Raw genomic sequence first — 15,834 nt, forward strand, 5'->3', positions numbered from 1 at the left:
CGTCCTCGCAGGCAATTTGCAAAGCAGCGTTTTCCTACCGCCTCCGAGAGCGATGCAACCTTTTGCTGCATGTTAATTAGGGGCCTGAGTTTTGTGCTCCTGCCTTCGGGAGGGTGCCGGTATTTCAATTTTGCTAAAAGAGGCCATTTCCATTTGAAAATTTGCTAAAACGAAAAGAGAGCAGGGTTTGATTACAAAGCAGTCCTGGCCAAATCCAGCCCCTCCTCCTCTCTCTCCGCTGACAGCATCCTCCCCTCCACAACAACAATCATCTGAGCACAAACAGACAACGAAGCTTTTCAGAAAGTAATGAACTCCTGTTGGAGCCAAGGCAGGAAGGGTTTAACGTTCAGCTCGGAAAGCTTGGCGAGGCCATCAATTTTATAGCCCTGCTGCTGAAGGAGCAAAAAAAAAATAATATTTCAGACAGACTTGGCCAAAAAGAAAAGATAGGGAAGGAAAACACTGCGAGAGAGATTTAATTCCACAAGCGGAGAGAAGTGTTTGCAAAAGAGGAGGAGGATCAAAGGCTGAAGCTCTCGGGCTGGCTGGGAGGAGGAGGGATTACAAGGAGGGCAAACCATGGAGAAGACATCTCTGTTGACCCCTCGTCTCGAGGCTGGTCCAGGCAAGACTTCTCTGTTGACCCCTCATCTCGAGGCTGGTCCAGGCAAGACTTCTCTGTTGACCCCTCGTCTCAAGGCTGGTCCAGGCAAGGACAGCCCCGGGTACAATTTGGGGAGCCCAGTCACCGCGAGGGCTTGGTGATGGGGAGGCTTTGGCAGCAAACGGGGTGGACTGAGACCTGTTCAGCTCATCTCACGTAGGACAGAAAGCCAGGTCAGGGTCTGCAACCTTCACTGCCTTGTCCCAGTCTTACGCTAGATGCTACTGGAGGAAAGGAGAGGAACCCAGAGCTGAAGTCTTCTGGGCATCTCGACTGCTGGCTAGATGGCATCAGCAACCCAGACACGAAAAACGAGCATGGGTCCACCTAGAGCAATGAGACCTCCCCATCCCCTTGCCTGCAGCCGGTGGGGCCGTGCTGTAGGGCTCTTCCAGGGATCCGGCTCTAGACTAACAAACAAAGGCACGTCGTTTCCAAGGCACGGGGCAGAGGGAACTCACTGCTATTCCGCACCACCAACTGCTCAGACAGACAACCAGCCGGACCCCAAAAACCCAAACCAGAAATCTTTCAAGACCATATTTCCATGTCTTTTCTGAAGGACCACATATCCACCTCTTTTCCAAAGGTCCCTGCCTTTTTGTTCTCTGCTTCCCACTTTTCCTCCCCTTTCCCCGTTGCTAAATCTCTTTCTCCTCCATTGCAGTACCAGAACAGATGGGAAAAGAAGGGCAAAACAAGATCACAACTCTCCCCGTGTTTCAATGAAACCGCCCTTCTCCGAGCTTCAACCTCTCCTTCAAAACCCAAGAAAAAACAGCGCAGAAAACACGACATTTCCCCCCTGGTCCTCCACTTCACTCTCCCATGGGTTCAGTGACTCCCTTCAGCCCATCCTTAAGCTCGTGGATATTTGCTGGAGCTTTTCTAGCACTCGGTGCCCGCCGCAGGAGGCGGCAGGGCCCGGCCGGCTCTTCGGCAGCTGTTCCCTTGGCCTCTCCTTTATCTCCGGCATTGTGTTCACATCTGCTTCCCCCTCTGCCTCTTTCCCTGCCACTGGGAGCCTGGTTTTAAATCACTGCTCAGCGCGCCGGCTGCCAGGCGCGGGTTTCATGCCGCCCAGCGTGCCCCGTTTGGATGGGGATCCAAAAGCCGTTTGCAAGCCTCCCCCTGCCTTTCTTTTTTTTTTTTTTTTTTTTTTTTCCCCCCCCTCCTTATTTTTTTGATCCTTCTGAACCTGCCAGCGCTGCCACACTGCTTTCCCCTCCTCCCTTTTGGCTGCGGAATTATCTTGGCTCTGGAAACATGTTCAGACACCTGGTTGCTGGCAGCGCGGGGCTTTGGCAGCGGCTGGCTGCGTGCAGCTCTCCGATAGGGAAGGGGAGGCGAGCGAAGCCCAGCCGGTGCGGGTCAACACGACCCACCTTGGCTATCAGGGACGTGCCGGTGGCCGCCTGCACCGCTCCCGCTTGGCCGGTGGCTTTGTCGAGCCTGGCACCGGCAGCGATCCCACCACCCGCACGCCTCTGGCTTTGCCTGGAGTTTTGGCCGAGACCGACTTCTGGTTTCGCCGGGGGGGGATTTGTACGGCAGAAAAGCACAGCTTTGTACAGCATCGCCCAGGAGCTGCGTTTTAAGAGATGCATTTAGGACAAGACACCGCCATCTGCGGCTTCCTTCCCCGGCACAGGGCGCTGCTCCTGAGCACGGCAATTTTGGTGGAGCGAGGCAGCAAAATCCCTAGGGAGCAAACAGAGCGGGGCATTTGGAGGGATGCCTCACGGCCACTCTGCCCACGCAGCGGCTCCAGACTAAATTCCCCTTTCGGACTGCAATCCCTCCACACTATCAAAAAAAAAAAAAAAAAAAAAAAGAGAGGGCTCTATCCTTCCCCCAGACAGTAACATACAAGCTTCCCTGAAAAGCTTGGCTGATGCCTCCCCAACCTCCTTTCACCCATGGTCTGTGCAGGATTGCAAGCCAGGATCCCTGTGGATGCCGCCTTCGATGGCAAAGGCTGCACCAAAGAGACCAAACTCCCTCGGGAAGAGCCCCCTGCTCCTGCTCTCCGACTCCCTGAGCCTCTGCAACAGGCTTTCACTTCTGGACTTGCCTCCGGGGGGACTGGCCGGAAAAATCAGTTCTAAAGGCCAAAAAGAAGAGCCAGATTAAAGTATCAACCCTGAATTTATGCTCGGGACTTAAGGTTTAATAATGCAACAGAAAATCAATATTTAATAAAGCAAATGATGGAGAAAAACACTGAATGGGAGATGAGCCGCTGCTCGTGTTTTCAAACATGTAACTCCCGGAGGAGCCGGTTTGGCAGGACAGATGCAGTACCAGATTGCCACGAAGAGCTGGCACGCAGGACACCCCAGGTCCCACCGATTCCAGCTCCGGTGTCAAGGGGGCTCACGGGTCTTTTATTAAAGGACAAACAAGGAATTACAGCGGTGGTCAGAGTCCAAATACCCATGGAGAGAGATCAAATGCTGATGCACAAGGGGAGCCAAGCAGCTGCCTCGCAGAACAGGCCCAGATTTGTGCTAGGGCTGGAGGCTGGGCTTGTGAAATGCGGGCAAGCAGGCGGCAGCGCACCCAAATGCAGGTTTCAAATGCACCGAGAAGAGCCGCCAAGGGACGGACATGGGCTGAGAAGCCGAGAGGGAGCCCAAGGGCTCAAAGCAGAGGATAAATCCCTGCCTACCAAGCCAGAGAGAAGGCGGTGTAGGTAGTTCAGGGGTGCAAGCGAGCAACGGGGGCATCCAGCCCGGCCGGCAGGCGCGGTGGCACGGCAAGCGCGCATCCCTGGGCAGGACGAGGGATGCGGCAGGGATGCGGCCGAGATGCTGGGGACAGATCGGCAGCTCTGACTCCCTCCCCTGGAGGCTGGCGAAAACTGCAGCGAGCCCGTGCGTGACACAGAGATGTCACCTGCGCCTTGTGCAAAATCGACAGCCACCCCAGCAGCCACGCTCGGCCAACGTGTTGCCTCGCACCGTTTGTCAGATTCGGGGCGAGCCCCACGAAACCGGGCTGAACGAGCGAGCCTGAGGAACAGATGCTTCAAGACGTTCAATCTCGCAGCCCCAGCCAGGACACCGCTTGCTTGAGCCATATCCAACCTCACCGCCGCCACGCCTGAGGCTGCGTGAAATGCTGACAACTGATGCTGAGCTGCAGAGCCTCCCCTGCAACGACCAGCACTGCAATAATAAACGCCTTTTGCAGCAGCAAGCCTCGCTGCCTGCCTACCCCGCTAAGCCTATCCAGCCCTGATACAAGCTGCGCTGCCAGCTGGGAAGGGGGGTAGTTTTCCCCGTGCCCACCCAGGCGACGGAGGGCACTGCCTGGGGCGCGCAGCTCGGGATGCACAAAGACCCCTTGCCCCGTCTCACAAAGTCTGGGGACTCGGGATAAGTCCTCGAACCAAAGGAGACTCTCACTTGCACAGGGCTCGGTGCCCAGCAGGTAGGTATATCGGTGGGTATCTCTCCGGGGCAGCAAAGCCTTTCATCCAAGCTCCGGCGCCCTTGGATGAAACCCCCTCCTCTCGCACGCAGCGTGCGCCGGGTTGCCTGCCGGGCCCTGCAGCACAGCAATAATTTGTGGCTTGTGCTGGGATCCTTCACGATGGAAGATGACATATAAATATAAAATGTTATCGCTCCATAACAGCCACATGCTATAAAACGCCGGGCAGAAGGATCTGGAACTGGATGGAGGCAGCGCTTTAAATCCTTCCCTGCAGAGTTACTGCTGCTAAAACAACAGACCCGCTCCAAAGAGCTCCGGCAACGGAGGAAGAAGAAGAAAGGCCCCGATAAAAACACCGCAATTGTGGAATTAGGCAAGTAAGGTGACTTTACTCCGGCGTGACCTTCCTGTACTGACAACCCTGGGGTAGCTGTAGTACCGGCGCACCAGTGACGTCTCCTCCCATTCATCCCCTGCCGTGACTTTCGGCGGATGCTCCACGTTACTATAGTAACAATAAAGCACTGGTACCAATATTACACTACGACGAGTTGACTCTGCTCCCGCGATTACGATAACAATGCTGTTACTGTAGTAACGTTACATTGTTGAGGTCTCACTGTTCTACCCTTAATTTTATTGTCATAAGATTAAATTGCAATAATGTTATTGAGCCGCCATTAGCGTTGCCATGGTAACAATAACATTAAGGTAGTGCTATCGCATTACAGCGGTCCGACCGTTCCACCGCAAATGTTTTAATGTAGTAAAACAAAAGAGATTACCGCAGTAGCATTAAACTGCAGTGACCTCATTAAACCCCCACCGGCTTTATCACACCAAACAACGGTGCTCTGGAAACCGTACGTGGCGGCGGGGAGACGCCCCGACGTGCATCCCGGCGGCGCGGGTGCCGCCGTGCCACCCCTTCGGCCGGCAAAGTCCGCGGGGAAGGAGGGGGACCCGCCACGCAGGGGGTGAGCACGAGACCTGCGGACAACTCGAGTCCTCCTCGGCTTGGAGAGCCGCCGGTGGAGCGTGCCGCTGGCCTCCCGGTTTCACCCGCTCCGCTGACGGCATTAGCGGAGCCACTGTTGAACGGCTCCAGGTTGAGGCGGATGACCTCTCCCTGAAAGCCTTTGGAGAGGACGGGTGAACGGGGCCGCTGGGAGCTCGCGCGCTTAGAAAGGCTCGGAGAGGAGTAAGCTCTTGTTTTCTAGAAGAGAGGTGATCAGAGGGCAGCCTCCGCGGCTCTGCCCCTCTCCAAGGGAGTAGTAAAGAGAGTTACGCTGCGCTCACCTTGCCGCCACAAAAGCGGACGCGGCTGCGGCTGGGGAGGAGGGAAATAGCAGAGCCACGGGGGTGTCGGAGGTGGAAATGGCCCCAGAGGGCATCGATGTGCTGTCCCAGCACCCAGGGCGCAGGGCAGCCGCTGGGGACCGCGAAGGGTTCGTGTCTGCACTGCTTAGGGGAAGCCCGCAACACGCCGGATTACAGCATTAGCAGTTCACCGGGGGAGAAAAACAGAGAAATCAGCCACAGCCTTGGTGTACGCAAAAAAAGAAAAACATGAAGGAAATGAAAACGGTCTGCGTGTCCTATGAATCACTGGTTCTTCCTTCCCCTCGCTCTGTTCTCCTGCCAATTATTTCTCCTCGGGAACAGGATACATCTTCCCGTGGGTCTGGCAGCGCCTGGCCCGCTAGCATCGCTGGGGTGCCAGGCAAGCACGGAGGACGCCTTCCCTTCACCGCTACGTCTCTGTTACCAACTTGCTCTCTCGCTAATGAGGGCAGCGGTCAACGCACTCGAGCACCGTTCGCCTCCCCATCCCTTCCCGCTCTTTGCTCCCCCTGCACCAGCAGGGCTCACCCACGCGCTCCGGGAAGGAGGACGTGCCGCAGCACGAGTGGGACACGTCCCCAGTAGGATGCGGCGCGCCTGCATCCCTCCAGCAGCAAGAGCGGGCACGTAACTGGGGCAGCCCGAAGCTGCAGCGAGGGCAGGCGTGTGAGCCGGGAGCAAGCGCTTCCAGTACGGGCTCTGGAGTCTCCGCTTCCCCCCCGGCTCCTGCCCCATGATATAATTGCTAATTAATAATAACGTTTAGCTCTCAAATAGCGCGTTCCATCTTCAAAGACCTCTGTCGACATTAATGAATTAATCCTCATCAACCCCCCTGTGAAGTAGGTGACAATTATTATCTCTGCCTCACAGATGTTAAATTGATTTGCAAAGAGGTCAAGTGACTCGGGGGAGGCCGGAGGGAGCCTGCCCAGCCGCATGCCGGGTATGGGGCCGCTCCGCGAGGGAGCACGGACAAGCGCGTCAGTGGGTTAAACCCACCCGCTGGGCTGACGGGCCCCTGCGGAGAAGCGAGGGCTGGTAACCTTGGAAGGGAGACGGAGAGATCCGGGGGGCAGCAATGGATGTGGGAGCAGCAGAGATGCTCCCCGGGGGCAGAGCGAAACGGGGAGAGAAAGCCAACAACTAGGGCAGTGCGCGAGAGCGCGCGTGGGAGACCTTCAGTCCTCGACAACAGCCCTGATACAAAAGAAAAAGACGCTTTGACGGAGGGACGGTGATTAGCAACAAAAGAGAGATGGGGAAGGAATGCATCAGTCAAAGGAGCCGAGAGCGCAGGCGAAGCAAGGGAGGATTTCGATTTTGTGCCGCTGGTTTCCTCCCCTCCGCCGGTTCGGGGACGCTCTCAAAACTCTCCGCGTGCCTTTTAGAAGGCATTATGTAAACCTGCTTTTGCTTCTAGAAAGGACAGCTGCTCTCACGGGGGAAAAAGGTGCGGACGCACCAGAAAAACCCACTGCAGAAGCAGCTCCTGTGGTTTCTGCTGGGAAGCGTCCTGCCCAGCGTGAAACTCCAGCCCGTGGCTTCATACGTGGCCAACATCTGCCGCTGAGTTACCTAACGAGCCCTGGCCAAATCCCTCTGCCCCTCCTCACCCCCAGCACCAGTGGCTTTGGTGGTGCAGGGGACAGGCTCAGCCCCACGGACGCCCCGGCTCCGGCAGCGGTGCCAAAGCTCCTGGGTGGAGGGTGGTCAGGAATGCTCCGAGCATCTCCAGCCAAAATAAAAAAAAAAAAAAAAAGCCAGGCACAAGCAACGCATTCCCACCTACTCTGTTTTCCCTGCAAGCCACCTTGAGGTCTTTCGACAAGAGTGATGACGGCTGCGGGGACCGATCCTTCCTCTCAGCCTGTGCCGCCACGTGAACCGCTGCCCCTCCGTTCGGCAGGGCAGGCGTTTCCCACGCACCCTGGTGTAAGGCAGAAAAGCGGCCGCAAAAAGTTATCCGTATTCTCCCCCGAGTGAAAGGGGCTTATGGCATCAAAGGAAAATTAATTGGGCAGAGTTCGGCGCTTGAAACAAAGCCGGCTCGGGCGCCGCAACCCCACCGGCGGCTTTATCTCGCCGGCGCACACCTTGGCAGCGATGCTCCCGGGGCGGCCTCGGCGCCGAGCGAGGTGCCACCGGCACGCCACGTGTGCCCCCCGCCACCGGGGCGGCCCTGTGCCACCTGCGCCCGCAGCCCCCCGACTCTGGCGAGCAGGTAATTAACTCCCAAACAAAGGCAGGGATTTGCAGATTAACCCGGGCCCGGGAAGGAGTGGGAAAACTCATTTACACCAAACAAAAGGGGAGGGGTGATTAGTTGCTTCAGTGACAACAGAAAGAGCCAGATAGGGCCAAGGAAACTGATAAAGAAGCGGGAAAGCGCTAATATCCCCCAGTTGCCTGCCTTTTTTTTTTTTTTTTCCTTCTCTTTCTTTCTTTCTTTCTAAGCACTAAAATTCCACCATTTTCTATCATGCAAATTTGTGTGCCTAAGTGAGATTAAACTCTGGCAGGCTCTGTGCCTCCTTCCCCAAGTCCATTTCCCGCGCCGAGATAAGGCCAACTTTCCTTAATGCATCTTACAAGGCAGTGGGAGTGTTTTGCAGGCGCGCATTGGAGACGGCTTATTATCAATACAAATAAGAGCTTTCCAGACACCGTCCTCCTCCTCCTCCTGCCTCCCCTCTCTCTTTTAAACCCAGGAACCCAGAGAACAGCTTAAATAGCTTGAAGAGTCCTGCGGGGAGAAGGGGGAGGCTGCGCCTGAGATGCCGCTGCAGGGGCAAGAAGTGGGACTCGCTAAGGAAACCAGAGTGGGATACAGGAGAGGAGAGGAAGGGAAAGCATCGCTCCTCAGAGCTCGACGGGGCCCAAATCCTCTTTCTCCCTCTGGGTTTCTGCGTCCCTCCAAGTTCAGACCTTGCCTGTGGCAAGTGGGGCTTCCCTGGATTTTGCCTCTTTGGGATTTTCACCCAGAAACACCTCGCTCTTCCCAGGGTCCAAGGCAGACTCCTGCAAACGCGGGCATTGCTGCTTCCCCGTGCTTTGTCTGGTCTTACGGCAACTCCTCGTAAGAAGAAATGAGGGCTGAGTGAGCGGGACAGGCAGGGACCACCTTCCAGACGCTGCCGATTGACATGGAAGCTCCCCGAGCTGTTCATTTTAGGTCCAGCTCCAGTCTGGGAGCTTCTTTCCTGGGGAGATCCAGGTGCCGAGAACCTCCTTGCATGTTTTGCAGCTATGTTGTTGGCTCACATCAACTTGGCATTACCAACACCGAGCCTGACCTCATTTAAAGCCGTCCCCGAAATAGCAGGTCTGAACTTTGATGCATTCAATGCCAAGGGTCTGTCGGCTCCTTCCCGGGCTCATTTGTCCCACATTAGCACAGAGGCAGCGGGAAGGAGAGATGCACCGACCTGCTATTCCTGGATCGGCAGCGATCACCTTTTGCCTTTTGTAGCAGGATTTCAAGACTGACAAGTGTTTCTGAAAGCCTGACCGATGAGGAAAGGTAGGAGAAATGGGGCTTGCATCATTTCAGAAAGAAGGTGGCTAAGGGGCAACACGATAACAACCTTCCCAAAAGCAAAAGGTTGTTACAAAGAGGACATTGATCAATTGTTCCCCACATCCGCTGGGGATAGGCTGAGAAAAACTCCACTTCATTTGCAACAAAGAAGGTTTAAGTTAGATATTAGCTATACATTTTCTAATTATAAAGGTAGTGAAGCAGTAGAATAGATCGTCTAGGGAGACTGAAGAACCTGCTTTGTTAAAGATTTTCAAGAATAGCTTTCAAACGTGTTTGCCAGCGATGTCTCTGCCTCGTTGCAGGGGGATGGGCTAAATTAGCTCTTGAGGTGCCTTCTACCCACCTATTTTGGGATCTCAGCCATCAATACAGTCAACCTAGAAATAAACGTACAGCGCTTCCCTGGCTGCAGCGTGGACATCCTTGGCTCCCGGTGGTTTCTAGCTGATTGTCTCCTGCTGCCTTGGGGGACCATCCCCAACCCTCATACCCTAAAGGAAGCTCCTTCTCTCACCCCCATCCCTCTTCTGTTTTTTGCTCTTTTCCCCCATAGCACTGCCTCCTCCAGCAGCCCTTGGCGGACACCAGCGATGCCCCAGCTCCTCGCTCCCTCCGTCCACGGCCGTTTCCCAGCGATATCCCCTAAACCTGGGGAGAAGGAGGGATGCACGGCGTGGGCTGAGGGCGCTTGGACCCTAGCCGATACGCACCCGTCACGCCTGCCGAGGGGAGCAGCAGGCTGCTGACACCCCGGCTGGAATGGGAAGAGCTCCTAGCCCACCACGGCCAGTCCCTTTGGAGAACGCAGCCTGCCCCGGGGCACGATTTAATTGCATCCTGAGAGGCTGGAGTACTCCTGCCTCCAGAGCTGCGCCCCAGGCCCCTTCCTTGTGCAGCAAGGGGAAAGTCAGGACCTGCTTAGAGCAACCTGCACACCTCCCCCTTTCTGGCTGCACCTGGACTAACCCTGTTTAAAAGGGGAGACCCCCCCCTCTCCCACCTCCTCTCACCGCTTCTCCTTTCCTATCAGGCTGCGGGAAGGGGCAAGAGGTCCCACAGCCACGCGCTCAACTTGGCACATCCCTCAAATCTGGCGCTTGGATACCCTGCTTTCCTGGGAGGGAGGGGTTAGCGCCGCTTCCCACAAGCTGAACATCATTTAGGACAGGATTATACTGGCTTGCGTATTTATTGGGCCCATTTTCCAAGGCGGGAGAGTTAATCCTGGCACCCCAGCCAAATTTTAATCGGGGTCATTAAGGCAGGCTTCCCTTTAATTGGACACAATATTCACTTTCACGTCCCGCTCCAGCGCGTTGCTGCGTGTTACGCTCTTGCCACCTTCCACCCAAGAAAGGGCTGGGTGAGCCAAGTAATAGCTCTTGAAATTAGGGGGCCTGCTCCCGAGAGCCGGTATTTCTATCGGCAGCAGTGAGGATATTCAGCAGTTATAGGATTGAGCTCATCACCGAATCCCCCAGTACTTAACTGTACCGCTGCAAGGAGTTAAGATGCGACCTTTTCCTCCAGTACCCAAACATCTCTTCCTAATGATATAGCAAGGCACAGGAGGGATGGAACTTGGATGCCTGGTGATATGGGAAATTTAGGTGAGGAAACGGGAAGCAGGAGAGAACAGATAGAAATTGTCCTGCATCACCCCAGCATCTGATAGCGACTTCAGAACTTGCGCATGATCGACTTTGGCTTAAGAAACTCAGGCAGGTAATAACAGATTGCAAGATAAACAGCAAGGACCCGGGCTGGCAATGCATCCGCTTTCTCTCTGCTGTTAATGGAGATGGAGAAAGTCCGGCTCTGTTTAGTTTGCTCGATTGCTCGAAGAGAAAAGAGAAAACGGGAAGGGAGGGAGGGGGGAAATAAAGGCCCTGAGTTGGGGTTTTTCCCCCCCCTTCTATTCATTAGGCTGTCAATAACGCTCAGGCCTGGCATATTGACGGTGGATTAGCTCAACCCGACTCTGTGTACAAGACCAATGCCTTTTTAACCCAGCTTGTTTCCAAATCAATACACCCATCAGCATTCGAAAATTAGCCCGAGACGAGATTCCAATACTCAAGCTGGTATGTCATGCTAAAAGGGCTCCTGGCCAAATCACAGAAGAAGGAAAAAAGGTTGCTAGCAAGGGATTAGACATTTTCCATTAATCTTCCCCGAGACTGCCTCCCTAAGAGCGCAGTGGGCCCCGTATGTCCCACCACGCAGGCTCCCCCTTGCCCAGCGCACGTCCCCACCAAGCTCTGCAGCACGGACGTGGGAGCTATCTTGCATGAACACCCATCTGCTTGACCATCACGTGCGGCCAGGCTTGTATGTCCCCTCTCGAGAGCCCACGTGTGCCCGTACGCCTCCTGAAGAGCACACGTACGCAGCAGTGGTGCAGCCTCGCTCCGCCACCCCATGCCGGCCTTCCTCCTCCTCCTCCTCCTCCTCCTCCTCACAGAAGTACAGTGTTTCAACACACAAACACATATTGTTGGTAGGCATACACACACCCCCGCAAAGTACACAAATCTGCCAGCTCTCTCTTTTCCCCCAACACAAGTTTGACTTCAAGCATTGCCTCCAGCATGGAAAACAAAAAACCCCATCAAAATGCAAGAACAACAACAAACAGCAACATGGGTTTGCCAGTGACTACTTTGGGAGGCAGAGCTGGCTGTATCAGAGCCCCATGACTACTCCAAGAAAGTTGGATAAATGCATTGCCCAGCTTCTCTGCGACTCTCCAAGCCTGTGGATCGGCCTCTACATTTGCACCAAGTTGTCTTACATGCTCGACGTAGGAGAAGACACAGGGTGAAAGGGAGGCACAGAAATCAAAGCACCGAGCCCAACCCCTCTACAAATTCCCTTCCTCTTACCTTGCACGATGAGATGGACACGCGATGTCTTGGGGTGATTGTCTGTCTGCACGGAGCAGGTGTAGGGGCCCTCATCGTACACGTCCACATCTTGGATCTGGATGCTGTACTGGGTTTTGGTGTTGGCCAAAAGCACCACCCGAGGGTCCAAGCACCACTTGTCATTGCCGGCATAGAGGATGCTGCTGCGGTTCAGCCAGGCCACTCGGGTGACTCGGTTGTCCACGGAGCACCTGGGGAGAGGCAGAAAGGTGACCCGTCAGCACGCTGGTTTTGGGCACTCTGCTCCCCCTTCGCAGCCCCCCCCAGTCCTCCTGGCACTATTTTTAGCTTTGCTGCCAGCAGCGGTTGCAGAGACCAAGCACCTTCAGTGTCCAAAGAGGACAATGTCAGCGCTTTACCTGCAGTGCTCAGGGCACCGATATCCATCTAAACTGGTGGCACCAGAGATCTTTCCAAGACCTTCACAAGATGTAGGGAGGTCAGAGCCACCCGGCACCAGTCACCGAAGGACCTTTTGCTCCTCCATTCCCATTTGCTCCTTTGCAAACTGAGAGACAACCAGAGCCGAGCCAAAACCTCCACCCTGAGTCCAAACCACAGGTTTTTTGGGGAGGATGCAGGTTGCTACCTCCTGCCCAAACCCATCACTTGTCATTCTCTCCACAGACCTTCATATCCCTGCAGCCAGGCAAAGAAATGCAAAGCGGAGCCGGGAAAGCAGCTTGCACTGCTTCACAAAGGAGCGAGGAAAATTTATCTCAGGAGAAAACCAGCTCTGACACACCTCTAAAGAGAAACCTTGAGCTTCCTACCATTTGTCCCTTCTGTCAGCTCTTCCTTCCCTGCCCATCATCTGCATCGCTGCGTCTCCCTCACTTACTGCACCTTAGCCCTGCTAAGCATTCCACTCATCGAGTGATGTTTTGGAGGTAGAAATCTTCTATATCCAGCCTCATTTACAAACTGAGCCCCCCCCAGAAGACAACACAGTGCCAACTTCTTCTCTTCTGAGACTTTGCTCCTGGAGGACGTTATTTTCCTGTCCACATTAGCAGGGGCCAGTTTTGCTCCTCCCGAAGGTCTCTGCCAGCCCTGTAACCCTCCATCCCCACATCCCCAAGCAAGGTTTGAACGCTCCGTTTCAACCGAATTGTCTCCAGATGAGCAAAGAGGAGAGGGCCTAGAGGCTGCCCGCTGTCCAAGCCCTTCCCTAGGCAGCAGAAACCTGCAGCCACCCAAGCCAGCTAAAACCCCGCTTCCCTCCCAGCAAGTTTGCGATTACGGAGCCGTTAGGACTTAGCCACGCTTTGCTGGATGCCGGCGACGGAGGATAATGTCCCTGCATAAAACCACTCAGCCTAAGATCCACTGTTTATATTCTCCCCAATCTACTTCATTACTTGTGCAGTGGCTGGGATGCAAATTAACTTCGGAGGCACTGAAAAAGAGCACGGCAGCCTCTGGGAGGTTTCACACGGGGTAGCCTCAACGAATGCAAGGGGCTCAATGAGCTATACATGCCAGACTGCGCTAGCAGGGGAGTTAACGGCAAGGAGGAACGTATCTGTGGCATGCGGACTCATCCTGACACTTCAGGGATTGTGTCCTTTTCTCAGGGTGAGCTGTCTCCTTACCGGCGGGCGACTTGTCTTCCCATGTCCGCTACTGGTGCCAGCGAAGGCACAGGTACCCACCTGGGTCAAGCTGTCTCATCTAGCCTCTTTTTGGAGGTATCTCTTTGGCCCCAGTCGTTACAGGAGAAGCCTAAAGAACCCACTCGGCCTCAACGCACAACAGTTGGAGGTTCGGGATGACCGTGAGGTGACGTGCCCAAGGCGAGACGAATAGTCTGCAGCCCAGGACTCCCCTGCTGATTTGCTAGGCAAGTACCCAAGCTACTGCACCATCCTCCTTTCTGGTGTGAAAAACATCCGATAAATTAAACAATTTTACTGCTGTTCCATAATGATATTACGATAATAATAAATTAAATGTGAGCAGATTTTTATTATCTACATAAAAAAGCGCAATAGATTCAGCCTGGGCTGAACACCAAGAACTTGGCTCTTGCTCTCGGCTGCATTACAACTTGAGCAAAACCTGAGAGTTTAGTTGCTCAAGTTGAACAAAACTTGAGATTTCTTCCCAGAGGATGGTTTTAGTATATCGTACTCGGAACATCAGCTCTGCTACCTATGGGGCTCGAATAAAATGCAGGTGGATATTTGGTGCTTGGCTCTGGCCTGCCCGTTGCAATGCCATGAAATAGGCTCCCGCGGTTGCAGCGAGCGGTACTTCTGAACGAACACAGGGGTGTCCACCCTCACTGCCAAAGCCATATCGCAGAGAAGGACTGGGTGATGAGAAGCCAGACGTGGCTTGAATTTCTCAGACCGGTCTCTTCTGCGGAGATTATCCTTGAGGACCTGTAAGCAGGCTGAACTAAAAATATATATTTCCTCTCTCCTCCTCCATGCCAGTTTTTTTGTGAAATGCATCAGCTTAGAGATCCCTGGATAATAATGGAGGCAGACAGTGTGCAATCCAAGCATTCCCTCTATCATATGGGCATTTAAGTGCTTTTGAAAAGCAACGGGGCTCAGGTAACGCATGAGGCAACAGTGAAATAAGTGCTTTCGCCCTTCACAGCACTCGGTCACAAACTCTTCTTATCACCCAGACACGCTTCTCTGTCCCTGGGATCGGCAAGCTTAAAGTTGGTATTTTATTTTCTTTTCTTCCTTACCTCCTAAAGCTCCTGAGGCAATATATATATAATAAAGCGCAGAAACGGCTCCTGGGAAAGATGCACTTTGACCTCTGGATACAGCGTGCTATTTAGGGGACGGCGGGTCACACTCCTTCCAACCCACCGTGCTAAGCCCTGGTCCTCCTCGCGCAAGCGCCGGTCGGGGTCCCCGCGGCCGAGGCTCGCTGCAGCGACCCGATGCTCTTCCAGCCCCTCCATCTGCTCCCCCTTCCCTCCTCCAGCAGCTCCTCTCTCCAGAAGCCCGGAGCAGGGATGGGAAGCCCTCCTCTCCCGCACGCAGGCAGCCGAGCGGAAAGCTTTTGGCTTTGGCCGGGAAGCCAGGCTCCGAGCGCAGGTGGAGAGCAAAGCCACCGCCGAGCCTGCAGCCTCCTCCCTTTCCACCCCGCTCCTGGCGAGGTGCAAAGCCCCGAGATGCTTCTTCTGCCTCGCTGGAGGCTCTCACCCTCCCTCTCGGCCCATGACGTGCCAGGGAGGGAGGGGGGAGAGAGGTCCCCGGGGTGCCGGAAAACAGCGCTCGCCTCCAAAAAAGAAGATGTAAAAATAATTAAGCACAGATGAGGTAATTTTCTCGCTCAAGATCCTTAATCCTGGTTATGTTCCTGCTCAGAAGGCAAGGCCTTCTCCTCCAGGAAGATGAAAAACTGCTGTCTGTCAGCACAAGGAGACAACGAGGCTGCTCCCTCTCTCTGCTGTTTCTTTCCCTCTAAACCCAGAGCCCCAAGCCTCAGGGCTTCTCCTCCGGGAGGTGGAAACGCTGCTAACACACCGCTGCTGTGCCATCCTGGGGGTAGGTAGCGATGGTTTGCAGAGAGGTAGCTCCTCGCTCTGCACCAGACCCCCTGCTCCCTGCTGCCACTGAGGGCACCTCAAAATGACCACAAGCGACGGAGTTTGGGCATTTTAAGACAGTTGCATGCGCCGGCCAAAGGTGAGAGCTGTGCGCGTACATCTTCCCTACCTGTCCCAACCCGCCTGCTCATGCCCTTGCCCCACACTCCCCAGTCAACGACGCACGGTGGGCGCAAAGGGGACACAGGCGCGGGCTGGCGCTGCCCTTTCCAGACCCATTAATGTTTCCCGCGGCCAAAGCTTCTCGGCTTTGCTATCCGCTCCCTACAAGCAAGCCGGTCCATTAGGGACTGGCTGCTCTCCCCCAAACCAGCCGGCATCCCCGCAGCCT

At 54.9% G+C, this 15,834-nt stretch overlaps 1 protein-coding gene across 9 annotated transcripts in view; it reads right to left on the reverse strand.

The window, feature by feature from the left end:
* LOC115344448 (protein CEPU-1) overlaps positions 1-15,834 on the reverse strand; it is a 352,367-nt gene that overhangs the window by 40,682 nt on the left and 295,851 nt on the right. For all 9 annotated transcript variants that reach the window (XM_030021741.1, XM_030021744.1, XM_030021740.1 and 6 more), the window contains one exon: positions 11,882-12,114. In XM_030021741.1, coding sequence (XP_029877601.1) covers positions 11,882-12,114 — 233 coding nt within the window. The remainder of the gene's footprint in view (positions 1-11,881; positions 12,115-15,834) is intronic.

The sequence above is a fragment of the Aquila chrysaetos genome, chromosome 8, assembly GCF_900496995.4.
Source record: "Aquila chrysaetos chrysaetos chromosome 8, bAquChr1.4, whole genome shotgun sequence".
In the NCBI taxonomy this organism is placed as follows: domain Eukaryota; kingdom Metazoa; phylum Chordata; class Aves; order Accipitriformes; family Accipitridae; genus Aquila; species Aquila chrysaetos.